The sequence below is a fragment of the Panthera pardus genome, unplaced genomic scaffold (assembly GCF_024362965.1).
Source record: "Panthera pardus isolate Hobbes unplaced genomic scaffold, ASM2436296v1 HiC_scaffold_4, whole genome shotgun sequence".
Taxonomy (NCBI): domain Eukaryota; kingdom Metazoa; phylum Chordata; class Mammalia; order Carnivora; family Felidae; genus Panthera; species Panthera pardus.
This window is the reverse complement of record NW_026526969.1, coordinates 7,393,801-7,419,154: the sequence shown is the minus strand read 5'-3', so window position 1 is coordinate 7,419,154 and position 25,354 is coordinate 7,393,801. Positions and strand designations below refer to the sequence as shown.

General features: G+C 61.6%; 1 protein-coding gene across 7 annotated transcripts; it reads right to left on the bottom strand.

The window, feature by feature from the left end:
* Positions 1-36: 36 nt before the first annotated feature.
* On the bottom strand, positions 37-23,806 carry RASA4B (RAS p21 protein activator 4B). 7 transcript variants are annotated; one of them, XM_019421614.2, is made up of 22 exons: positions 23,628-23,756; positions 19,565-19,769; positions 18,746-18,802; positions 16,922-17,030; positions 16,347-16,408; positions 15,067-15,199; positions 13,414-13,495; positions 12,763-12,894; positions 12,421-12,512; positions 11,012-11,129; positions 10,606-10,756; positions 10,291-10,355; positions 9,867-9,979; positions 9,433-9,625; positions 9,083-9,220; positions 8,396-8,540; positions 7,876-8,042; positions 5,432-5,569; positions 4,294-4,429; positions 2,655-2,775; positions 814-878; positions 37-683 (listed from the first exon to the last, which is right to left on the bottom strand). In XM_019421614.2, exons 3-22 carry the CDS (start codon positions 18,759-18,761, stop codon positions 562-564), a joined length of 2,298 nt encoding a protein of 765 aa, XP_019277159.1. In that variant the 5' UTR covers positions 18,762-18,802; positions 19,565-19,769; positions 23,628-23,756; the 3' UTR covers positions 37-561. The 7 variants fall into 7 exon arrangements, with proteins under 7 accessions (XP_019277159.1, XP_019277161.1, XP_019277157.1 ...); XM_019421616.2 differs by having other exon boundaries at positions 16,922-17,035; positions 23,628-23,755; XM_019421612.2 differs by lacking the exon at positions 19,565-19,769 and having other exon boundaries at positions 16,922-17,035; positions 23,628-23,803.
* Between the last annotated feature and the right edge of the window lie 1,548 nt (positions 23,807-25,354).

Genomic DNA, 25,354 nt, shown 5'->3' with positions numbered 1-25,354 from the left:
ACTCCCTCCACCGACCCCCATCACAAGACCCCAGAGGCCAGGCAGTTACAGCAGGTTTATTGTCAGCGACAGAGCACCGCGAAGCTCTCCCAGGGGGCCCAGGCAGTGGCCGCAGGGGAGCAGGTGGGGGTGGCCAGGAGCGAAGGGGATGCTGAGGTCGAGGCCTGGCCTCCTAGGATCCGTGTCCCCTCCCACCTCTCTGGGCCCAAGGAGCATCAGTCCAACAGGCAGGGGCCATCCTAGGGGTGGTTTCTGGCTAGATCTGTCCTGGGCAGGAGGGGTCCCCAGAGTCTGGGCCAGTAGCAGCGAGGGCTGCAGGGCCCGCGGGGAGCAGCCAAGCTTCACCGAGAAGCAGGAGCTCCCCAAGTCCCCTAGAGACTTGAGGTGGGTGACAATGGACCCCCTGCTGCCTGGTCCCTTCGGACTCACCCAGCCCAGGAGAGCCCTGAGCCTTGCTCCCCAGGGAGGGGGACTGAAGTGAAGAGCCAGAAGCACATGGGGGCGGGGGGCGGGGTCTCCAAGCACCGGTCAGGGGGCTCGGCAGGGAGTGTGGGGTAGGCCTCACGTCTGCAGCTCCAGGAGGCAGCTGGGCTCGGAAGGCGGTGAGCTGGCTGGGCTGGATCTGTGGGCCTCCTGGAGGTCCCGCAGCACCTGCAGCAGCTGGGCCAGTGGGTCCTCAGGGGCTGGAGGCAGATGCGGGATGGGGGCAAGGTGGGGCCAAAGGCCAGAGAGCCCCTGGGAGTGGGGCCCCGCCCATAGCAGCCCTGAAGGGAGCTCGGGCCCCTGCAAGAGTCCACACGGGGGGTGACCTACCTCCGCCAGGGCCTGTGAGCACAGAGCCCGCCTCTGTGCCCGCGCTCAGCTCCCGGTGCTTCTCCCTGCGGGGGAGGACAGAGTGAGGGCTCCCGGTGCCCTCGCCAGGAAGGCTGGGTGACCCCCCCTGAGCTGGATGGGGTCCTGGGACTGGGGGGCTGACCCTTTCAGTCTGTGGGGAAGAAACAGAGGCCCAGGTCTTGGTCCCCTGGTCCCCTGGCACTTTTCCTCTTCCAGCGTCCTCTGGTCCTCCCCACTTCTAAAACGGGGCAGCTGGGGGGGGGGGGGAGCGGGGGGCGGTGGTCATCAGAAGGCACCACTCCTGTTTCAGAGGGCCCTGGGGAAAGGGGCCAACTGGGGCCTGAAAGCCCCACTATTAACTGGCTGTGGAACCAGCTTCTTTCTTCTGGAAATAGGAAACTGACAATTCAAGCACGGTTCCTAACCGGGGTCCACCAGACCTGGGCCACCCTGGGCCCTCTCAGGTACAGTCCTGTGAGTTTGCACAGAGGGAGAGTGGGCGGCCAAGTGGACCCCAGGCTTGAAGTTCCTTAGTTAGGAATTCGACTGGCTTGGCCCTTTGGATGGTCTCCCTGATCTGTTTTGGAAGAGAGGTGTCCCTGTGCTAAGATCTAACGGGGTCCTCTTCCTCAGATGCCTTCTAGGTCCTGCGGGGTCGGTCCAGGCCCTCACCTGCTCTGTTCATTGACGTATTCGACATTTACCGCGAGAGAATACATCTGCGTTGTTTCTGGCCACCAAGTGTCCAGTAATTGGTACCAGCAGCCATGGGAAGTGGGTACAGCAGGGCTGAGGACAGGCCACCGTGTCAGTGGATCAGAGGTGCGGGTGAGGCAGGAGGTCTGGTGGTGTGGGTGGCAAGGAGGTGGGCACAATGAGAAGGGTGGCCGAGGCGTTCTGGAGGCGGGAGAGGCTCTCCAGGCAGGATGCTGTGATTGGGGCCATGAGCCCTGGTCCCGTGTTGGGACCACCCGAACACAAGGCTGCTTGGGTTCAAACCTTTGCCACTTCCTGGCTTAAATGGGGGTAACCGTGGGTCCCAGGAACAGAGCAGACAAGGTGGTGGCTTCATCCTGGAGGTGGAGGATGAGGTCCCTGAACAAGGGGGCCAGAGTAGGGGTGGAGAGGGAGCTGGTGACAGGGCCGCACCGGCAGAAAGGAGGTGGCTGCAGGGTGGCCTGGAGGCTACTGGTGATTGTGGCTCACAAGGGGGCAAGTGGTTCTAATCTGACCGCATGAGCTTTGAAGGGTTTTGAGGAAGAGAGTTAACCGCTGGAAACAAGGAAAAGTCGTGAAGGAGCGAGGACCGTAGCCCCCCTCCCCCGGGGCCCGGGGACAGGAGTGTGGGAGAGAAAACCGCCCCCATTCCGCAGACTCGGGGAGGCAGTACTCTCAGGAAACACCGGGTTGCTTAAAAATATCGCCATGCTGGCCTCGTCCTCCAGAGCCTCTGAGTCAGTGGGGTAGGGTGCAGGCATCCCATTGGTTCCTGAGCTGGGGAGCTGGGGCCAGGGCTGGGAACCAGGGCACCACGGAGGTGGCTGAGGAACCCAGAGAGGTGGCCGAGGGGAACCCCTGAGCCCCGAGGGCACAACAGGAAGGCTGGACAGGCTGGGAGGCTGGGGCTTCCATGGACCTTTGCCCTAAGTGCCTCACGCCGCAGAGACCTATGTGTCCCTCCCCAGGTGTGGCCACCAAAGGCAGGCCCATGCCGGGCCTGATGCGAAGGGAGAGACCAGCCACACAGAGCAGCCCTGAGCCCGAGTCCCAACTCTGGGCCTCGCCTGGCACATTCCCTGGGGCTGCACGGGCCCCCTCACCGCAGCGCAGGCTCCACGCCCAACAGGTGCCGGTAGATGAGCTGGGCCTCCAGGTCGTGATCGAGAGGGTCATTCCACTCCTGCAGGGTCACCCGCGACCGGGTCTTGTCACAGCCCAGATCTGGGGGCACATAGAGGGCAGGGTGTGGGCAGGCCCTGTGAGAGCTTACGTCCAACTTCCTGGGAGTGCAGGTGGGGACACTGAGGCCGGGAGAGGGACAGGAGTGTGCTCGGGGGCCCCGGGAGGGCAGCAACTCATCCCTCGGATTCTGAGCCCTGGGACACACGAAGGCAGAGCATGGGAGCTGCACAACCTTCTGGAAGGAAGAAGGGAGTGCCCTGGAACCGTAAGATCACGAGGAGGGAAGCTGAGGGGTTTGTGCCTTGGAATGAGCTGGCCCTGCCACTTGCTGGCTTTACAACCTTGGCAGAGGTACCGGCCCTTGGTAAGCCTCAGTTTCCGCCTCCATAAAATGGGCTACCAGACCCTGCCACCTAGTGCCCTGGGGAGCCTCCCTCACCAATGACGAGGGTTGTCACTAAGAAGGTCAAAGCCAACGGCTCCAGGTCAGGCCAACCGACCAGCGACACCCTTGTAAAGACCCGCCACTGCTCAGTCACACACGCGGGCCCGGGCTAGAGTGGGTGGGTCAGCTTCCGAGGGCCTCCCGTGCCAGGCTCCAGGGGCCCGGCCTGGAGGCAGGGGGGCTCCAAGGGCTGAGGCTCTTCTGTGACTGGGGAGCAAGAATTTTGTGAAGCAGCCGGAGGTAAGGGAAGATCGTCACAGTTCCAGAACTGAGCTGTGCGACAGGGTAGCCACTAGCCACGCCTGGGGGGCTCCGTCAGTTGAACATCCGACTTCGGCTCAAGTCACGATCTCGCGGTTTTATGGGTTCGAGCCCCACATTGGGCTCTCTGCTTTCAGTGCAGCGCCTGCCTCAGATCCTCTGCCCCCCTCTCTCTGCCCCTCCCCTGCTCCCGCTCTCTCTCGATTAAACATTAAAAAAATAGCAATACTAAAATAAAATTATATACGAGAAAACAAACTTAAAACTCAGTTCCCGGGCCACACTAGCCACATTTCAAGCCTAGGCACACGCTCATGACCAGCACATGCTCAGTACTGGGTAGCACAGACACATACCATTTCCGTCATCACCGAAAGTTCTAGCAGAGGCTCCTCCCGGCCAGCCCTCTAGTGCCCAGGGTCCCCCCGCCCACAGCTCCGGTACCCGACTGCGAACTCCGGGGCCCTCTCTTGCCCTCATCAGCAAGGAATTCCTAAAGCGTGTTCCTTGGAACCCTGGTTCTGCAAGAACCTCAGTCACTGGGCAAGAAAAGGCTTCCTGTCAAGTGAGTTAGGGAGCCCTGGGTCACAGGGTATTAGAAACGGGATCCCAACTGGGCTTCAGGCCACCTCAGGGCCTTCCGTGTTCCCTCGCGTGGCACACACACCACACGGCATTTCCCAAACCAGCCAGTCACGAACCCTCCTTGCCCGGAGCACCCGCAGGGGCCGGCCGGCCTCTGGCGAGTTCCCGCAGGCGCACAGGCGGCCCCCCAAGCCAGGCCAGTAAGCCAGGGCTCGAAGGCCCCGCGTGGATGGGTGCAGGGTAGGGGCCCGCGCCTCCTCTCCCACCTGACTTGTCCTTCTGGTGGCAACAGCTCCACTTGTCCCCGCGGAAGACGCCAGGGTGGTAGGAGCCGAGCAGGCCAGGGTTGCCGATGCTCACCTTCCGTAGCGCAGACAGCCACTGGTTCAGCTCGTTCACGCACTACAGGCGACACGGGGGGCGGCGGTCAGAGATCACCCCCTCCGGGAAGCCCTCCCTCCCTGGCACTCCCAAGCACGTGGGCCAACGCGCAAAGCGTGGGCTGGACCGCGGCCAGCACCGGCCCCCTCCGCTGTCCTTGGGGCAGCATACCCCCTGCCGACAATACGTGGTGGCCCTGCTGTCACTGTTTCCCCCTGTGGCTTGGGACAGTCACTTCCCAGAACAAGCCAAACCCCTCCCAATTCAGCCTTCCTTCCTGATCCCTGCGTCCCCCCTAGATGGTCCCTCCTTCACAGTGGCCCTGCTCAAATGCCACGCGTCGGGGGTCCTCCCCCCACCGAAGCCTACGTCGTCCTATTTCCCTCCCTAAGTCTTCTTTGTGCTCTTGAAGGCACTGCCACCATTTGACATTTTAAATATTTATTTAACATCCATCCGCTCCCCTGGGACACGAGCTCCACCAGGGCAAGGCTGTGTTCCGCCTGCCGCTGAACCCCCACCGCTGAGAACAGCCGGGGACCTTGCACGTGCTCACCAGATATTTTTTAGATGAGTGAATGAGTTAATACGTGAAAAGACGAGAAGGCGGTTTGAGGTCACGCACTCGGGGCCACACACGTCCATAAACGTGTGATTATTACGTGTTGATACGCACACACAAACACACAGGCACCAACACACATACTCAGAAATCCAGTTTCCCGCAAACAGGTACAACACGAAGCTCCAAATCATGGGGACATACACGTCCAGACGCTGGGCCTCGCACAGACCTACATGTGGGTAACCGGACAGGCCCAGGGAAAGGCAGGCACGGCACCCCGAGTCCAGGACACAGACACACGAGACGCACACACACACACACACGCCGGATTTCACACCCTGCTGGACCCGATGTGGCCGACAAAGGGGTAGGGGACTCCCTGGGGCCTCCGTGGAGCCGCCCCCCAGGTGGCCATTCCCACAGCGCCCCTCCCCTCCAGGGCCCTCCACGGCCCCCACCCTGCACTGCAGGTAGACCGTCTGGGGCTTGCCCGCATCGTCCTCGTAGATGAGCTGCATGACGTTCGAGCTGCCGAAGCTCTTCTCCTCCACCTTCTCCGCCGCCCGGATGTTGGCCGGCTTGATGAGGGCACTTTTCTGGAGTGGGTGGAGTGGGCAGACTCAGGGTCCCAGCCGGGGTCCCCCCCATTTCCTAGTTCTGGGCCTTAGTCTCCCTTTCTGCAGCAGCGGGGGTTGGCGTAGAGGACCCAGCTCTGTGAGTGACCTCGGCCAGATGCAGTGCAGACAGATGGTGACCGATGCCTGGCCTCTCGAGGGTTCCCGGCGGCCCCGGGAGGTCTGAGCATGGGAAACATTGTCTGGAATCCCAGCATTCCCCAGGGCTGGAAGGTAGCACCTGCCGGAATCAGACCCTGTGCCTTTTCCCTTATGAATAATTCCCCAACTTGCCTTTACCTTGCCCAGCTCTAAGAGTCACAACCCACCTCCTGGCCCCTTCTCACTCCTGTCGTCATCCAATATGGTAAGACACAAACGGGATGATGGGGAGTTCTGCGCCTAACAGATCCACATCCCCGAGGGGCCCCCAAGTTGCTGAAACTCCGCCTGTGCCAGCAGCCCCCAGCCCCTCGTCTCTCCCGTCAGAGCTTGCCGGGGCCCTTAGCACACAAATAACCAGTCCCCGCGGCCCTCTGGAGAGCACCCACACCCCCCAGCCTGGCATCCAAGCCCACCAACCCCTGCTGGCCTCAGTGACGAGCGGGGAGTGGGGAAACCTGGAGGGGAGCCTTGGGGACACACATCTGAGCCATCTTGGGGCAGAGCCTCCCAAAGGGCAGAGGATGGAGGGGCACCCGGGTGGCTCAGTCGGTTAAGCATCTGACTCTTGATTTCGGCTCAGGTTATGATCCAGGGTTGTGGGATCGAGCCCTGCACAGGCTCCATGCTCACCGTGGAGCCTGCTTAAGATTCTTTCTCCCTCTGCCCCTCTCACATGTGCTGTCTCTAAAATAAAAAAAAAAAAAATTTTTTTTCTATTTTAAAAAATCAGGGGCAGGGCGCCTGGGTGGCTCGGTCAGTTAAGCGTCTGACTTCGGCTCAGGTCACAATCTCGCGGTCCGTGAGTTCGAGCCCCGCGTCGGGCTCTGTGCTGACAGCTCAGAGCCTGGAGCCTGTTTCAGATTCTGTGTCTCTCTCTCTCTCTCTGCCCCTCCCCTGTTCATGCTCTGTCTCTCTCTGTCTGAAAAATAAATAAATGTTAAAAAAAAAAAATTAAAAAAAAAAAATCAGGGGCGCCTGGGTGGCTCAGTCAGTTCAGCGTCTGACCAGCTCAGGTCATGATCTCACGGTTCGTGAGTTCGAGCCCCGCGTCGGGCTCTGTGCTGACAGTTCAGAGCCTGGAGCCTGCCCCGGATTCTGTGTCTCTCTCTCGCTGCCCCTCCCCTGCTCATGCTCTGTCTCTCTCTCTCTCTCTCTCTCTCTCTCTCTCAGAAATAAATACACATTAAAAAAAATTTTTTTTAATCAAAAAAAGAAAAGGGCAGAGGATGTGCTGCCCATTCTGGGGTACACCTGCTGGAAGGGAGACAGGAGGGGGGCAGACGGGGGTGGTGCTGCACAGGGGGATAGGCGGTATGTCCACAACAGGGCAGAGCTCAATGCTGAGCCCAGAGGGGGATGAGGGAAGGTCCTGCTGGGCTCTGCTGAGGCTGCAGAAAATGCTGAGGGGACTCAATGGCCAGGCAGCTGCTTAGAGTAGAATGCACTGGAAAGCAAGAGGCCCAGGCTGAGGAGTCACCCAGGGAGCTCAGTTCCCCCATCGACTGCTCAGGGCTGGATTGGGCATCCCGGGAAGACTGTCCCCAGAGCCTGACTGACTGGGGGCCGGGTCGGCCCAGCTAGGGGTCAGCAGGTCTGCCCAAGAAGCATGCCCTCCGCCCCTCCTGGGAGAAAAGCACAGAGGGACCAGCCCAGGGCCTTCAGTCATTCCACTGGCCAAGATCCCGCCCCGTGCAGGGCCCAGGCGCTGCACCTCAGAGCGACCATCTCCTCTACCCTCAACAGCTTGGCACGTAGGGACCGTCATCCTCAACTTGAAGGCCAAGGCAACAAGGCTCAGAGGGACTGAGACCCTTCCTAGAGCTGGGAACCAGGACTCCTCCCAGACCCTCTCTAATTCCTTGATTTCCCGGAAGCACCCCTCAGCCCCCCACCCAATTCATGCACCAGGAAGCCAGGACTGACACTGCAGCACTGTCCCCCCACCCCCGGCCCTTGGGGAAGAGAAGCTTCCCTCCCGTGAGTCTTAAAAGATACTGTGGCTGCCACCCAAACAGGGTCCTGCCGGCTTTATTCTCTGATCCCAGTGGACCCTGGGATGGGCTCCAAGGGAGGGACAGGTGCCTCCAGGGTGCCCCCGCTTGCCCACCTCCTTCCTCACCCACCTTGGAGTTGGGCGTTTTGGCGAAGCTGAGGGCCTCGGTGGTGAGGGAAAAGTGGAGTTTCTTGAAGGAGGACATGAGGGGACCCTTGCCCTTGGTCCTGTGGATGAAGAGCGGCCCCTCCTTCACCGGCGGCGCCTGCAAGCTCAGCGCCCGCTGCAGGCCCAGCTCTGGCGGGCAAGGGAGGGAGGGCAAAATGTGAGCCGAGAGACCAAGCTGAAGCAGGGCCTCGGGCAGAGCAAACATCGACAGCAGGCAGTGGGCAGGGCCTCGAGGGGCACAGGCGGCAGCAGGCATGGCCATGGGGCAGGGAGCGGGGCAAACATGACCAAGAGGCCGCGGATGCAACCAGAGAGGTGCAGAGGCAGGTGGGGACCGGAGACACAGGGCGGGGCAGACGACACCTGGAAGCTGTGGGCGGGGCCGGAGGAGGATCCGGTGTGGGCGGGGCCACCAGCCGGGGGGCGGAGCAAACGCGTGTCTGAGGCGGTTGCGCGGGGCGCCTCTCTCCGGGAGAGCTCACCCTCCTTCTCCTCGATGTCCACCAGCTTGGTGATGAAGTCCTTCAGCTGGGCCACGCCCTGGCGCACGGTGGGCTGCAGCGGCTCCATCCAAGCCTCCTTGGCTCTGGAAGCTGGCGTGTCCATGTTGCCCACGTTCTGAACCGCCTGAGGGGGGACAGCCGCCGAGGGCCAGGCTCTGCTGGGTCAAGGGCCCACCCCTGCGACCTCCCCCGCCCCACCACCAAATCTGTGCTACCCCCACTGTAGAAGCAGAGGTGGAGGCAGCACACGCCCTGCTCACAGGCCCATTCCATCCCCATTGGGACTCGGCGCCGAGCACCCCATGGAGTCTGAAACCTTTCGGGACCCGACAGTCGAGGCTACTTGAGCCCAACCGGCTGGCCTTTCACAGCAAGTTTAATATCAGCCTGTTCCACCGGGTGTGACGACCCCAGCCTGGGAGTGAGTAGAGCTGGGGCTACAAGGCCCCCTATTCACACGCAGGCTACACGGCCTTGGGGGACCTCTTGCCCCTCGGAGACCCGTTTCCTCATCCACACGAGATCGGTGCCCGTGAAAACGCTTTGCAAACTATAAAGTGCGGTGCTACAGGTGTTCCCGGAGCCAGTGGGGGGCACACCGCTGTCCAGGCAAGGGCCCCCCCGGGCACCCGGTCGGGCATCTCGCCAGCGTCCACGGGCCCGCACCTTGGCCAGCAGGAGCAGGGTGCGGCTGGTGCGGGCGTCCGCGTGCCGCTCCCGCAGGTGGAAGAGCTTGGGCGCCATGATGGCGGGAGAGACGAAGCGCAGGCACAGGAAGCTGGTGACGGCGATGAATGGCACGTTCTAGGGGGTGCGGGAGAGCAGGGGCTGGACTCCCCGAGGCCGGGGCTCGGAACAGCCCGCTGGGTTTTGGTGCTGTCCCCGCCTCTCCCTCTCCCCACGACCCCGCCAGGCGCTTCGAAGCCCCGCCCCAACACCGCGCTTCCGGGCGCCACAGCTGCCCCCTTCCCCACCGCTTTCTTCCCTCCGCCCGGCCCCACCGGCAGAGGGCGCACCTCGTGCTGGGCGCTGGGGAAGCGCTCGCGCACGCGCCGGAAAAGCTGGCGGAAGGTGGCGCGGACCACGGCGGGGCATGCGCGAACGGAGCGACTGAGCGCGCTCAGCAGCGCCGCCAGGTGGGCGCGCAGCGTCTGCGCGCTCTGCTCCAGCACCTCGGCCTCTGTCTGCGGGCGGTGCAGCCCCGAGCACCTGCGTTGGCCCGCAGGGGACCCGCAAGAGAAGGTCGAGGTCAGCGCCCGTGCACACGGCTGCACAGGGGCTCCTGGAGACAGGCGCAGTAAGGCATCAGCGGAGACGGGGGCACACAGGCAACGCACAGGTGGGCAGAGCGATGAAAAGGTAGACCCAGACCCAGGCAGGAAGGGCCAAAAACATACATTTGCATAAAGGGCCTGACACCCCCGCCCCCAGGGATCGCCCCCGGCCTCACCCTACGTCCTTGACTTCCACTTTGCTGGGGTCCAGCTCCACGTACTTCTTCTCCTCAAACACCTTGTCAATGATGGGGCCCAGGACGCCGTGCAGATACCGCATCCCAGCCACCTGGGGGCGGCGGTGAGTGGCGTTGGTCCTGTCTCCCACCTCCAGCTGCCTGCCATCTCCCTGCAGCTGACCTCCCAGCCACCCCCTACACCATCTGCCTGCTGTGTCTACTCAGGAGAGAGCGGGGCACACAATGGGGACGGCGCACGACACACTGCTGCCACAGGATGACTGCATGGACGGATGAAGGCAATTCTTAGCCTTAAAGGGCCCTGGACACAGGAGACTGGAATCTAAGCTCCCACTCTGCTTCTTGGCCCTTCTGAAACTCCTCATCTATGAAACAAAGAGCACATATCACTCAACCTCACCTTCAGAAAAGACTCCATGGACTTCGAGGCCAGAGAGTTGCTCCGGAACAGGGTGTTAGCCTCACCTACAAGCAGAGGTTCTAGTGGGTAGGGGGGTTGAGAGAGGGACCAGGCTTTGGGGAGGACAGAGGACCTTGGGAGCCCCCAGCCCACTGCCCCAACTCTGCCTTTTGCTCTTTCCTTTGCCCCCTAATCAGGCAGCTTCCTACAGGACGACTTCCCAGATTTCTCCCCTCTCAGCACCTCTGGAGTCCTTGGCTCCTGGCTCCCCTCTCCACCACACCCTCAGACAGGCCACTCCCTCCCGGGCCTCACTGGTACGACCCAGCTCCAGCTGGAAGAGCAGGTCCAGAAAGTCTTTGGCCAGTCCCTGCCCCAGGAACAGTTTGAGCAGGTTGGTGGCCACATCCTGGCGGCATTCGGTGCTTGTTGTCTCCTCGATAAGTGCTATCAGCTGCCCTGGGCCCTGCAGGAGGCAGCAAGGAGAGGCAGGGTCAGAAGACGCACGGGGGAACCCAAACCCTTCACTCTGAGGGCCTGGGACCACCACGGGGAAGGGGGAGGGGTGCTTTCCCACAGAATGGCGAGGGGCCCTGGGCATTGGTTAATTCCTTACCATCCTGAGAACTGAGAGTTTTGCTCTTCAGAGCAGGTTTAGAAGGACAGGGAGAACAGGCCTGCTGTCCCTGGACCCTCCCACCTTCCCCCGGGGCCCCCTCACCTGGGTGCCCAGCTTCACCTCACGGCACAGCAGCTGCACCAGGGGCTGGTAGCAGCCGGAGGGCAGTACCGTCTCGTCCCGCAGCCGCACCTCCAGCTGCAAGGAGCCCAGGTTGCCCCTGGAACGGGCAGCCTGTGACCTCTCCACCAGGGACCCAGGCCACCTGGGCCGTGCCCCCTCCCGCACTGCCTCCATACTCCCCCCTGGGGCCTGCCCTCCACCTTGGTTCCCTGCACTGCACCCCTCCCACTTTTTCCCCAAGGTGCTCTCTGCTTGGAAAGCCCTTCCCGCCTCCAAACTCAGGGGAACACCACCCATTTTCACCGCCTGGCTCCCTGTCACTTCTAGACGCCTTGAACTCTGCGCCTGACCCACGTGGACGTGCGGGGCTCCCAGCTTTGAATCTGTAAACTCTCAGAGATCCGCTCCTCCACATACACAATCCCCAACTGTCATAACAACCTGCCAGGGGAAACTGAGGCTCGAGGGGATTGAGCAACTCGCCATAATGGATCTAACTACCAAGCTCCTCTGCTCAGACCCCTTCTGGGGAGGGTGCTGACCAAGGCTTAACCTCTCTAAGGCCCCCACGTCCAGAAGCACAGGACAGTTCACTAAGTGATGCACTAGCACATGGCCTCATACACAGTAGAAGCCGCCAAAACGGCTCGTCCTATGGAAATGCCTGCTGCGGGGCTCAGCCCCTGCCCTGCCCTGCCCCGCTGATGGTGGGGATGGGGGGTCTGAGGTCCTCTGCAGAGAGAGTGAACCATCCAAGGTGGGGGACACTGCTGATCCCCCACTTCCGGGCTGAGTGGTGAGCGAGGAGGCCAGAGGGCTTCCTCGAGGGGGTTGCCAGATTTACCAAAATAAAAACACAAGAAACCCAGTTAAATCTGAATATCTTTGGTAGAAGTCGGTCCCCAACATCGCACGGACATACTTACACTAAAAATTATTCATTGTTTGTCTGAAACTCAGCTTTAGGGGGACAGCTTGTATTTTATCTGGCAACCTTATTCCTGGAGAATTTGGGGGGAGAGTCAGAGCTCTGGGGACTCAAACTACGGTCTGAGGTCTGCAGAGAAACCCTTAAAGGGAAAGGGCTGAAGGCCCGTTCCAGAATCTGCCAGAAGGTGGAAAGCAGGAGACGTGCGCTGCCTTGGAGGACAGGGCTGAGTCCAAGGCTGTGAGAAGCCAGAGGCGGCAGGATAGGCCAGGATAACGGAGCCTGGGCCATCGGGCAAGCGCAGAAAGAAACCTGGAGCTGCGTCAGCCCCTCCCCCCACCACACGCAGCCCCGCCTATTGGAGCCACTGTCCGCGCCCCCCTGCCCTGGGGACCCCGCGCCCCCCTGCCCTGGGGACCCCGAGCCCACCAGCCCCACCACCGAGCCCCCAGGCACTCACTCTCCCCGCCGATTCTTGGACTGGTCGGGCTGCAGCCGGAACCAGCCCTCCTCCTTCTGGGCCGCGCACAGTTTCTGGACATTGAACACCACCTGGGGACAAGGCAGAGGCAGGGGGACCGCGCTGGGGCTGGGGCTGGGGCCCTCAGCGCTCTTCCTTGCCAAGGAATCTTCCTTTGGGGGAGTCCCTTCCGGGGGTCCCTGAGCACCAGTGGCTGGCCCTGGGGAGTGCCCCTTTGAAGCAGCAGCAGGGCGGGGTGGGGGAGGAGGGGAGGAGGGGAGAAGGGGGGTGGTGCTGGAATGGAGGCGGGGCAGGTGCAGCCAGAAGGGGCAGGGTGCTCACTTTGCCCAAGAAGTCATTCCTGCTGACGAGGTCCCAGTCCCAGGCTTCCACACACAGCGCCTCCGCGGCCCCCTCCTCCAACTCAAACTCAAACATCTCGTTCCAGCGTGGGTAGCGTGATTTCTTCACGATCTGCCCAAAACGGGGTGAGTAGGGGTGGGGTGACCCCAAGGGGCCCCCCCAAGGCCCAGCCACCCCAAACACCCCACGTGGGATCCCTGCAGGGGCCTTGCAGCAGGAGAGGGATAAACTTCCTGTTCAAACCTTCCCCAAACCGGGAGAAATTGGGGCTCAGAGTGGGTAAGGCACTTGTCCAAGGCCACACAGCAGAAAGGTAGCAGATGGCACTGAGAAGCCAGGACTCCGCCCCCTTCCCCTCCCAGGGTTGCACCCACCACCCCAGCTATTTGCTGGAGGTGAGGAAAGCCACGTGGGGAGCTGCTGGACTGTGCAGATGAACCCCACACTGGTTGTCTCGGCCCAGCCTGCAGGGGTCGGTGCCAGAAGGGCTGGGATCTGTTAACACCCTCACACAGGTCACCCCGCTTTTCCAAGCCTCTTCTGTGGGACCGTAGTCCCAGCCTGACCTCCCGGGTGATGAGGGCCCAGGCCAGACCCTGAGCCTGCCTGCCCCCTCCCCAGCCCCCTCACCGAGGTCTCCTGTGTCCGGCCGCTGTAGCGCACTCGGACAAAGGGGTCAGAGGCACCATTCCGGTCCTTCGGGGCCAGGTCCCTGGGGAAAGTGGAGCATCCACTTGTCACGTGACCGTTGCGGGGGTCATCCGGGCCCACCGGGTAACTATGCACAGCGCCCCTCCCTTTTCTGGACCCTGATTCCCACAGCGTTCACCCCATGGGCCTCCGGGGGCACCCACACCAGACCAGGGATCCTCTGACTCAGGCAGGACTAGCTGCTGCTCTGGGGACTGGGGGAGGCGAGCGCATCCGTGGAACAGCCCGGGCTGTGCCGCCCCACCCCCAATCTGTTCCCAGGGCAGGACTGAGCTGGGGCCACCTCTCTGAGCCTCGGTTTCCTTGTCAGTGGAATGGAGAAGATCGCCCCAACAATTAAGATCACGGGCTTCTAGAAGGCCTGCCCCACAGGGCCAGGGGGGTTTCATGAGCAGCCCCGATAGGCCATCCTGCCCTGTCTCCACAGCTGGTCCTTTGCAAGGCCCAAGGGCGGTCAGGCGCCCCCAGCTCAGGACCCTTTGCGCCAAAACAACAAAGCCCATCCTTCTTCCATCTACTATAAATACTAGCTTCTGCTCTTTTTGGTATTTTCAGCTCAAAGCCTCTCATGCCTGGTTTTCTTTCTTCCTCAGAACCGTCTAATAGGAATCCCAGAGCTTGGCCTTGAGGACCTGCCCAGAAAGATGAGAAATGTTCTTTCTGCCTCTGCAGCAAAGGCGGCTTCGTAGGCCTCTCAGGACCCCAGCAGGGTCTGAGCTGGGGGCGGCGGGGGCCAAGGCCCCTCACACTTTACAGAGAGGTCTGGACAGACCACTCCTCCCACCCAGGCATCTGCTGAGTGGAGGCCAGGCTGGAGCCTCGGCCACCCACAAGTTTTCCATGTGTTTGTGGCTGTTCCACGTTCCAGCCCCAGGACAGAAAATAAAGCCCAGGGGAGCCACAGTCCTCATCTGCAGGAGAGAGATCTTCCTCCCAGGGAAGCCACCCACCCACAGGGGGTTCCACTCCCCACCCTGCCGCCCCAGAGGCGAGCAAGGACCCTGTGGAGGTGGGCTGGAGCTAGAAAGGAAGGCGCTTCTCATGGAACGTGTGTGACTCACACTCAGGCCCAGACGGGAGGGGAGCCTGCAGCTAAAAATAGCGGGGGTGGGGGGGGAGGGGGAACCCTGTCACAGGTGACTCAGGCCCACCTTCCCACCCAAGCCTCCCTCCTGGAGAGAACCCCGCCCCTCCCATCGGGAGTTTTCCAGCAACTCCTTCCACCCCCCACCCCACTGAGGACCCCGCTACACATCCACGCCGTATCAGGTCAAGTTCATACTGGAGTCAAAGGCAGCAGAAGCCCAGGCTTAGCACTGGGCCTGCACGTTCAGAGTTTGGGGTCCCCTCTGTGATGCCCGAAGCTCCACCATTAGAACCTCACCCCTTTCCCCAAGAGACATAGCCTCCCGTGTGCGGTCACCCAGGAAACCTCTTCGGGTCCGAGGCCCTCCTCGTGGGAGGAGGTGCAGGGCCAGGGCGTGGAGGGGGGGACGGCACACCGGGAGTCCTAGCCGGTGTCCCTAGCTGTGTGGGGCCCTCCGCCCCGCTCCCCCGCGCCTCCCGTCTCACCTGGCCTCCAGCACAGAGCAGCGCAGCAGCCGGCGGGCCCGCGGCCCCGGCACCACCTCCAGGCGCAGGTGGATCTCGCCCTGCACCTCCTCGTCGGGATCGACCTCCGTCAGGTGCGCCCATCCGCTGAAACCTGTAGGGCTGGCGGCTCAGCCGGGGGCCCGGCCCTCTCCCTCAGCCCCGCCAGGCGCCACCCGGCCCCCTCTGCAGGCCCCTCGGGTCCTCTCAAGCTCCGTGAGGCGGGGGCTGTTGTCCCCACTGACAGATGAGGAAACTGAGGCTCAGCAGCTGAGCAACAGCGCGTGGAAGAGGCTTGATGAGCATCCAAATCCGGTGACCCCTGTGTCCTTACTATTGTGTCACAAGGCATGTGACGGCTCTGACCCTGACTCACGACGGGACTGCCTTCTCTGTCCTCAGTTTCTCCAACTTAAAACAATGGCTCTTGTCTAGGGCTGCTGGAGGAGGAACTAAGGCCAGACGGGGAAGCAGCAAGGGAACAGCATCACTTGGGCCACTGGACCCTGAGGGGCTGGTGGGGGCAGCGGGCAGGAAAGGCCTCCGGCCTGGCAGGGGCCAAGAGGCTCCATGAGTCAGCAAAGTCCCCCCCACCCCCGCATGCCTGCCCGGCCTCACAGACAGGAGCAGGTGCGTGCCGGGAAGGCCCCGGGAGAGTCCCAGGGACTCAGACAAGCAGAACCTGTACTGTCTGAGAGCTCCTGGCCTGAACCCTCCCTGGCAGATAGGGACCCAGCCCAGAGGAGGCCCCGGGTCACACAGTGAGGCTGGGAAAGAGCTGACCCTGGAAACAATGTCAGCATCCCGGCAGTCACCAAAGGGGCCCAGCCCAGCCACAGGCTGGCCCCTCACAGGCTTAGGACACGGTGGCACTGGGGCCCAAGCTGGGGGGACTCCAGGGGTACGGAAAGAGCCAGCCCGATTGGGAGGAGGGGGCCTCTACACCTCAGCAATGGAGCATAGAGAGGCCCTTCTTCTGCCTGCCGAGGCTTCAGATCCCACTGCTAGCAGCCCCCCTCGGCCCTAGGGGGTTGCAGTCCCAGCCAGGGGGCAGAATGGGGCCCAGGGCACAGAGGCCAGGGTGCCGGAGCTGGCCAGAGGCCCTTCTAGGGAGGGCAGACATGGCTCTCCCTGAGCACGGGCCCTGAAGCAGCCTAGAAGAAGCGTCTTTGAAATGGGGGAAGGCCAGGGACAAGCAGAGCAGTGGGGCAAGAGAGGAGGGAGGCCAGAGTGGGCCACAGGCTCCCTCCCGGGGGTCTTACCCTTAGGGTGAGCGGCCAGGGTGTCCCTGGTAAGGCAGACCTTCCCAATAACGTCATCCCGGCTGGAGGATGAAGAGGGAACCAGAGCTGGGCAGGGCTCTGCAGGGGGCTCAGGACCCCCCTCCTGCCCAGTTCAGGGGCCCTGTGGGAAGCAGGGAGGCTGACGCTCGTCACTTACAGGAGCCTACTGCAGCAGGACCCATGACCCTCCCGTAGGCCCTGCATTCTGGACCCTCTCGTGGGTATGTGCCCTGTTTCTGCGCACGGATGGACACGTGTGCCCACGCATCTGCCGAGCTCATGCTCTGTGGGTTCTCTAGCTCGCAGCCCCCACGCGTGGCCCAGCACACCCGTGCCTGTGTCCCCGCACACGCACATGTACGATGCGGTGTGAGCCCAGTGAACCCTCCGCCCCCACAGACACCCACACGCTCAAACCCCGATCCCTTCCAGACCCTTCTGGGCTCCCCCTCCCGCCAGGCTGTAAAGAGGATGCAAAGCGACCAGCAGTCCCAGCAGTGAAATGGGCAGGTGGTGGGGTCTGGGCCCCAGCCAAAGAGTGGGGGCCCACCCACCTGAGGGCATCCTCATCCATCACGTAGAAGGCCACCGCGTGGAAGGCGGGCGGCAGGTGCACCTGGTACTCCTCACCCCAGAACGGGCACAGGGTCTTCCACACAGTGGCTGTCCTACAGGAGAGGACCCTCAGCACCTGTCTGGGCCCCCCGCAGGCCCCAGGCCACGGCAAGACGGGGCCGTGCGACCTAAGTCCACCTTTCCCCGCATCTCCTTCCGCTCCCGGGAACAAGTGCTCTGCCAGTGGATGGTTTTCCTTGTCCTAGACCCTACTGCCCACCATTAATCATTCCTTCCTGACCTTCCTTGCTGCTCTGGGCAGGGCACAGGGCCGCATCCATCAGGCCATTTTCCATCTGGGGAAACTGAGACCACAGGTGGCCGGAGCTGGCCTCAGGTCCCATAACGGGGCAGTGGCAGAGCCGGGACCAGAAGCCCGGCCTCCCAGCCTCACCCTGGCTCCTGATGCTGAACAGACTTACTAAGGGTGGGAACAGGGGGATGGCCAAGTTGACCCTGGAGCTAGACAATCCTCCTGGGGGGGCCTGGGAGCCACGGTCCAGAGCCTGACCCAAAGAGGTCTTGCGTGGGCAGAGCCTCACCCAGCTCTGGCCAAACCCCCCGGGCAGCGCCCCTCAGCTCACGGGACTCAACAGGGCATGTGGGGGTGGGGGTGGGGCAGAGCTGAAACCCCCAAGGACCCGGATGAAGGCTCAGGGCGTCACGTTCACCCCAACCACTTCTCAGGTAACTTGAACTCTGGAGCCTCGGTTTCCCTGTCTGTCACAGAGACAACCAGAGCCATCCTGCCTGCCCCCTCTTGGTATCGTGGTTTGGAGGGAATGAGGCAAAAGACTTGAGGTCCTGTTTGCAGTGGGGGGAAGAACCGCGAGTCTGTCAGCCATGGGCGCTCAGGTGGGCGGAACAGGGGGGCGGCTCTGGCCACGAAGTCCGGGACACGGAGGGCACGAGACCGCAAAGGCCCTGCCCAGAATCGTGGAGCCCTTCTGTCCACACCCAGGGGAAGTGGCCCTTCTGGGTACAGGCTGGGGCCCCCAGGCTGCAGTAGCCTTTCTGGGGTACAACCACTGTGGGAGTCTCTCAGGAAGCGGGAGCAAGGGCTGGGGAGGGCGAAGGAGCTCTGGCTTTGGGCTCCGCCAGATGTGGGTTCCAGTCTGAATCTGCCACCTCCTAGGTAGGTGACCCTGGGCAGGTTACTTAGTCTCTCTGAGCCTCCGGGCTCCTCATCTGCAAATGCGATTTAATAATATCACAGCCAGCTCGTTGTAAGTTTTCAAATGGGCTGCAAAAGGTGTAGCGCAGGGTTGGGCAGACTGTACTCCGTAAATGACAGCTGCTGGTCCTAATCATCATCCTCTGTCCCTTTTGAGGGCTGTAAAGATTGTAAACGGGGCGCCTGGGTGGCTCGGTCCGTTAAGCGGCCGACTTCGGCTTAGGTTATGACCTCACGGTTCGTGAGTTCAAGCCCCACGTCGCGCCCTGTGCTGACAGCTCGGAGCCCGGAGCCTGCTTCGGAGCCTGTGTCTCTCTCTCTTTCTGCCCCTCCTCTGCTCACTCTCTGTCTCTCAAAAATAAATAAACGTTAAAAAAAAATTTTTAAAAAAGGAGCAGAGTTGGTGAGAAGCCCTTGGATATAATCCCTAGATGGGCGTCAAGGTCAGTCATTAGCATGAGGAGTTATGGGTCAGGTCTTTCTCCCCTCCAAGCGGGTGTGTCAGGGCATTGGGGGTGGGGGTGGGGGCGGGGGACAGGGGATTAGATGCTCCAAGACCTCCCCCTTCTACCCCCCCCCACCCCCGTACCTGATGATGGGCTCATTGTCCACCTTCACGATGCAGTAGGGGTCGCTGCTGCCGGTGCTGCAAGACAGAAGGCCAGGGAGGGGCGGACTGGCGTCCAGCTGCAGGCAGGGTGAGGGTAGGGGTTCCCAGCCCTCCCCTCGGTGACCCCAGGAGAAAGACAATCAAGTCTGAGGTACCAGGGCCCGGGCTGGTGCCTGAAGGCTCCTCAGGCCAAAACGTGTGCCCCGCCATCAGTGTGGGAGGCACCGAGGCTCCCCTGCCCAGATGCAGGGGAAGGGGAGAAACGGCTCACTGCCCCCCCTGCTCATGAATGGATGCCTCTTCCTGCCACCCTTTCCTCCCGCCCCGCCCTGTAACGGTGCCCAAGGAACAGCCCCGGGCAAGCTGGAGAAACCCCTATTCTCAACACCCAAGTCAGCCGGTTTTCTCCTCTGAGCCCTTGAACCCTTACCCCTTGCTACTGCTGCTCCCCAGCCTGGACAGCGAGGCCCACCTCCCAGCCTCAGCCTCCCCCAACCCCCCCCCCACCTACCCCCCCAAGAGCCCTGCCCTGTCCCAGAGGCAGGAAGTAAGGTCTCCCCTTGGGTCCCACTGCCTACAAACTCTCCATCTTCTCTCCATCCCGGGACTGCTCGTGAGTACTGTCCTCAGCTGCCATCCCCACCTGACTACCTGAGCGCAGGGGCCACTTCTGCGTCCCCCCAGGGGCGAGGACAGGGGTCCCAGGAATGTTTCCTGGATACACGAATGAATGAACAAACGTAACAGTCTGCCCCCGAGCTCTCGGCCACCCGGGAAAGAAGGAAGGGGCAGACCAACCTGGGACTGCTCAGGCGCCCTGGTCTCTGTTGGTGGGGGATTCCTGGGGTGCTCTAGGCCTAGGGCTGGTCCCAGGCAAGTAAGGGGGTGAGGACTGTCTCCAGAAGTGCCTTTCAGGCCCAGTGTCCACTAAAAGGAAGTGTATTTGCTTGTTGGAGGTTGGGGAAATTCCAAGTCTTGCTTCCCTTCTCAGAAGGGGCCCTTCCTGCAGAGGAAGCCACGAGATGCAAACATCCCAAAGGTCCTCCTGATGCTGACCGGAAATGTCTGCCAAGACTCAGTTCCCCACACGGCACGGTGGGGCCACGACGGTGGCTCACGGCTGCCTCAGGCCCTGACCTTCAAAGAGGGCCAGCCGGTGGGAGAGGTTCAGTAAATGTTGGCACCGCCCTAGACGCCTTGCTCTTCTTCCTGTAACCCCTCTCCTTGTCCTTTAGGAGCCCCCTCCTCCAAAGAGCACCTGGGGAACACTCCAGCTTGCATCCCACCACCCCAAAGCCAGGGGGCCCTAGGCCTCCAGCAATCAGGGCCCTGTGCGCCCCAGGAGCTGGGCTGGGCGGCAGGGCCCCGGCAGCTGCACGCATGTTTGCACCAGGAACTCCGAAGGAGGGAGACATCGGTGTGGGCTGAGGCCTCTGGGGGGTGGACTCCCTCTACCCCGCCTCTGCCTTCACCCCTGGCACCCCTGTAGCCCAGCTCTGCCCACAGCGCAGTTCTCACTCAGCGAATGAATCTCTGAATGAAGAGTGAGGTCTGTGGCTTGTGTTACAGGCAAGGTTGCTGGAGGCCCGGAGGCTGGAACAGACCTACGTGTGCAGGGGCAGGGTGAGCTGGGTGGCTGGGTCACAGGGGGGCAGAGGGGCCGGTGTCAAGAGCGGGCTGAAGCCAGAGGCCCGACCACGATCCCTGGCCAGCTGCTGGGACCTGTGGCCCTGCCCAGTGCCTTCTGCCCTGATGAGGCCCCTGGGCTGGTCCCGTCTGACTTCTCCTTCCCCAGCCTGGCTACTTGCAGGGTCTCTATATTTAGGCCTTTGGCAGTTTCCAGGCTGTGGAAGGGGAAGGATCAGGGCAAGCCCTGAAATAGTTCCGGGCCCGTCCCCAGGGCCACTGGGCGTGGGAGCCAGTCACCAGTCATTATGAGACTTAGCTCCTGTCTGGCTGACCCAAGCACCCAAGGATGGGAGACGGTAGAGGGAAACACAACAGGAACAGGTGGGCTCTAAAAGCTGTCGGTGATGGGGAGCACAGCTGTGCTCTGTGCCCTTAAGAGAACGAAAAGCCCATGAGTGGAGGTGGCAGGGAGGCAGGCCGCGGCCGTGTGATGATGTCTCCCTCCTTAGAACAGTCTCAGTCAACATGGGCCACTATAAAGGTAGTGAGCTCCCCGTCCTCAGAGGTGTGCGAGTCCCGGCTGGAAGAGATGCTACTCAGGAGACAGGCTGATGAGGCACAGTGAGGCAGGCTCACCACCACCCCTGCCTCCAGCACTCAGTGCGGGGCCTCCAGTGATCTTCAAACCCCTGACATCCGGGAGCTAAATCATTTGCATGGCATTTGCAAGGCTCAGTCCCCACAGAGCCCCACAGCAGGCCTGAAACCTTGGTCCAGCCAGGATTCTTGGCTTGTCAGCAGCAGAAAGAGTGGGTTTCAATGCTGACTTCCCTACCCAAACGCTGTGTGGCCTTGGCAGGTGACTTGCACACCCTGAGCCTCAGTTTCCCCTTCTACAAATTGAGCATATCTACTTTATAGGACAAATAAAAGGATTAAATGGAAAGGTCCTCCACACCCCTTATTCCCCCCTACTGTGGACCAGGCGACCCCAGAGCCCCAGGAAGGCCAAGATGAATGTGTCCCGGTTCCTACCCTCACCCCCAGGCTGCCCAAGAAGCAGCAGCTGCCACCAAGGGCTTCATCCCAACTGCCCCCAAACCGCTGGAGGACACAAAACAGCCAATGAACAGCCCTGCCGGAGGGCACCAGGGAAAGCCAGAGCGCAAGTCTGAGAGGGGTCCTGAAGGATGACCAGGAGTTTTCTGGAGGACTCTGAAGGGGAGTGTTTGAAGGCAGAAGATCCTAAACATGTGCAAAAGCAGGGCCGGGTAGAGCCCAACCATGAGAGGCTGGGGGGGGGGGGGGGGGGCGCGGGAGGCGGGGTCACACCTAGATTTAAGAGCCAGGTGACAGGTCAGAGCCACTAAGGGGAGGGCGGAGGAAAGGAGGTGAGGGGAGGTGAGTAGGGAGGGGGGCAGGGCAAGGAAAGAGATCCCGGAGGCAAACCAACAGGCCTCGGTGGCCACTCCCCCCGGGGAAGGAGACCCAAGGCCCCTCGGCTGTGCAGAGGCAGGGCTGGCCAGAGAAGCCGGCACCTTGGCTCCCTGGTAGACGCAGTCCAAGGCTTCACGACCCAGGGCTGGGGAAAGCCTATGGCCAGGCACTAGGGCCTGCGGGGATGGGGGGGGGGGGGGGCGGGGGGGGAAGGTGACAGACGGAGGGGATGCTCCTCCCGGCAGCCACCAGCCAGAGGAGGCCCAGCTGACCTAGTTACCAGTGCCAGCAAGGGGGGTGCTCAGAGGCTGGGCCCGGAGGCTAAGACCCTCCTCGGAGTTCGGTTGCCTGCTCTCCCCAGAGACCACAGGCTCAGCTCCCGCCCCACCTACAAGCTCAGAAACCCACCTGGAGATGGCCCTCGCAGCCCCCTCCCTCACCCATTGCCATAGCAACTGCTGAGTCTGGCCTCGCCTGGCCCAGGGGGCCTTGAACTAGAACTGCTCAGGGCACTGAGAGAGCGGGGGAAATTCACGGGGGCCAGGGGCCACTGCGCCTAGGGGAGAGATGCCCGCGCCCCAGCCTCCTGCACCCCTCCCCATTCGCATCCAGGTGCCTGCTGAGGAGCCGGGGCTGGGCAGAGGAGGGGTGTGGAGGGGGGCTCCCGACAGTAGACTTTGGACCCAATGCCGCCTCTGGGCTCCCCTTCCCCCACACCCTGCTCCAGGCAGCCAGCGCACCTGGAGCTTTGTGCTTAAGAGATTTTATTTTATTTTTTTAAGATTTCATTTTTAAGTGAACTCTACACCCAACCTGGGGCTAGAACTCACAATCCCGAGATCAAGAGTCACATGCTCTACTGACTGAGCCAGCCAGACACCCCTGTGCTTAAGGGATTCTGACCTCCAGTCTACAGAAGGGGAAACTGAGGCTTCAGAGATAAGATGCTGTCTAAGGCTGTATGCGAGGGAGGCAAGGATTGGATGGGGCAACTCATCTCTGGAACCTACTGAGAAAGGGGCTGGGACAAGGGGCCCCTAAAACCTCCTCATATCTGGCCAGGGACCAGGGAAAGCCCTAGATGTTGGTGTTGGTTAGGAGCTCTGGCCCCAAGATGGTGCTCAGCCATTTGGAGCCAGCATTTCACGTCTCTGAGCCTCAGTTTCCTTATTTGTAAAATGGAACGATGAGAACGGCCTTGCTGGGCAGTTGTGAGGAGGTAAAGCCATCGCATGGCTCAGCCACCCCATCTTTGCACGGTACCGGCCTCCTGACCTACAGGTTCACCCTCCACGCCAGCGCGCAGCTGGAAGCCCCGGGACAGCCCCCCGCGCTGGGGGCGTGTTTCAGGTGCACCCTCCCGGGTACTAAAGGTTTCGGAATTACTGAGGAAGACCCCTAGTTTCCAGGGGGCACCCCCACCCCCCCAGCCACACCCCCCGCAGTTCACTGAGGCATCTCCCAGCGAGGTCTCCCCCACGCTCAGCCCCTGTCCTGTTAAAGCTCTACCCTTCCTTTCTTGAGCCGCCGTTCGCTGTCTCCCTGCTAACTAAGGCCCCTTATAGACCCCCGTCCCCTCCCCAGTCCACAGCCCTTCCCTGTCACCCCCTGCCCGGTGCCTGCAACAAATCTTAACTGTCCCCATTTCCCTTCCAGTCCCCCACCGCGGCCACACTCGCCACACCCTCGCCGCTGCTCCACTTGTGGGCGGGCCGTGCGGACCCCAGAAAGGTCAGGCACAAGGGGCAGCGCCCCTCCCCAGAAAGTTGGGGCCCCCACCCGCGGCAGCGCTCACATGTCCTTGGCGGGCAGGTTCTTCCCCTCCACGATGCGGATGGACAGCGAGCTGCGCTTGGCCATCGCGGGTCCGCGACGCGGGATGCGGGTCCGGGAAAGCCGGACGCCAGGGTCGGGTGCAGCGGGCGGCCAGCGCGGGACTGGGCGCCGGGTGGGGGGCGGGCCGCGCCAGGCGCGGGAGGTAAGCGCGGGGGCGGGGGAATCGCTTCCACTTCATTCACCCCCGCCCCCGCCCCACGTGCGGGGGCCAATGCTCCCGGGAGGGCCAATCGGCGGCGGGGGCTCCCCGGCGTGGGCGGGGCCGGCCCAGGCCGCCGCGCTCATTGGCTGCCTGGGGGGATGGGAGGGGCCTGCGCCGAGATCTGTTGCCCTGCTGGCTCCGGGGCGCCGTGGGGCTAGGGGGCGACGGTCGGCGCCGGGTGGCCTTGCCACGGGTATGTGGGGGCGGCGGGCGTGGTCCCAATGCCAGTTCCCAGGTTCACCGGGGCAGTGGGCCCTAGTGTGTACTCAGAGGCGCGGGCAAGTGCGGGGACACGCGGGCAGGGGACGTGCGAGGAGGACAGCCCTGGCCACAGGAGCCTGACGCGTGGGAAGCGCTGCGTAGGTGTAAGATGAATGAATGAACAATCAGACGAACTTAGCAAACAATATGTGTGTTTATGTTAGAGCCACCTGGACACAGAAGGAGGCAGCCAGAGCCAGGGCAGTCCAGAGCTTTGGGGACAGTGTATTTGAGTCTGAAAGACCAGGATTCTTTTTGAGAACCTGTTTGTGAAGAGGGGGCTTTCTCAGTGATCACCTCACTTAACGCCTCCTCCCTCCCCCGAGGTGGGAACTTGGATGAGGAGCTCAGGTTTCTAGAATTGGCCCCTCGCGGTCTTTCTCCCAGATCTAGAGGTCACAGTCCTAGGACTGGCACAGCCATAACTGGCCCTGGGCATCTGTCCCCCCTCCCCCCGCCCTTCCTGCTCCGAGGGCACCGTCTGAAACATCACTGCAGACTTGGATCCTAGACCCAGCTTCACCACTCCCTTGCTGGGTCACTCTGGGTGGCTTTCTGAACTGCCATGAGCTGGTTTCATTTCATCACCGGCAACAAGGGCGCAGTGACACCTGTCAAGTATGCCCAGGAAACACTATGTGTGGGTCCCTAGCACAGGTTCTATTTTCTCTTATCTTCTGTTTTCTTTTCCTATTTTGTTATTTGTACAACACACGCACACTTTACCAAGTTCAAAAGCCATTGGATATTTACAATGCTTTCCAATGCTTCCTTTAAAAAAAAAAAAAAAAGAAAAAAAGAAAGAGGGTGCCTGGCTGGCTCAGTTGGTAGAGCATGTGACTCTTGGCCTGGAGGTTTTGAGTTCAAGCTCCACCTTGAGTGTAGAGATTGCTTTTTTAAAAAATGCTTTCAGGGGTGCTTAGGTGGCTCAGTTGGTAGAGCGTCTGCAGCTCAGGTCACAAGCTCACGGTTTGTGAGTTCGAGCCCCACATCGGGCTCTCTGCTGTCAGCTCAGAATCTGTTTCAGATCCTCTGTCTCCCTTATTCTCTGCCCTTCCCCCACTTGTTCTCTCTCTCTCTCTCTCTCTCTCTCTCTCCAAAATAAACATTAAAAAAAAATTTTAATGCTTTTCAATGAAGAGTCAGTCTTTCTTCTCTCCCAGCTGCAAATCCCCTCCTCCAACGAATCGCACATCCCTAATTCTTTGTACTGCTTACTGGAG

Bases quoted from the DNA above. Each gene is read 5' to 3' on its own strand.
- RASA4B (XM_019421612.2), bottom strand. From the start codon at position 23,692: ATGGCCAAGCGCAGCTCGCTGTCCATCCGCATCGTGGAGGGGAAGAAC. The intron at 12,513-12,762 runs GTGAGCACCCTG...CCTTGTCCCCAG, and splicing joins GGAATGACTTCTTGGGCAAA to GTGGTGTTCAATGTCCAGAA. The intron at 11,130-12,420 runs GTGAGTGCCTGG...TGCCCGTTCCAG, and splicing joins TCCAAGAATCGGCGGGGAGA to GGGCAACCTGGGCTCCTTGC.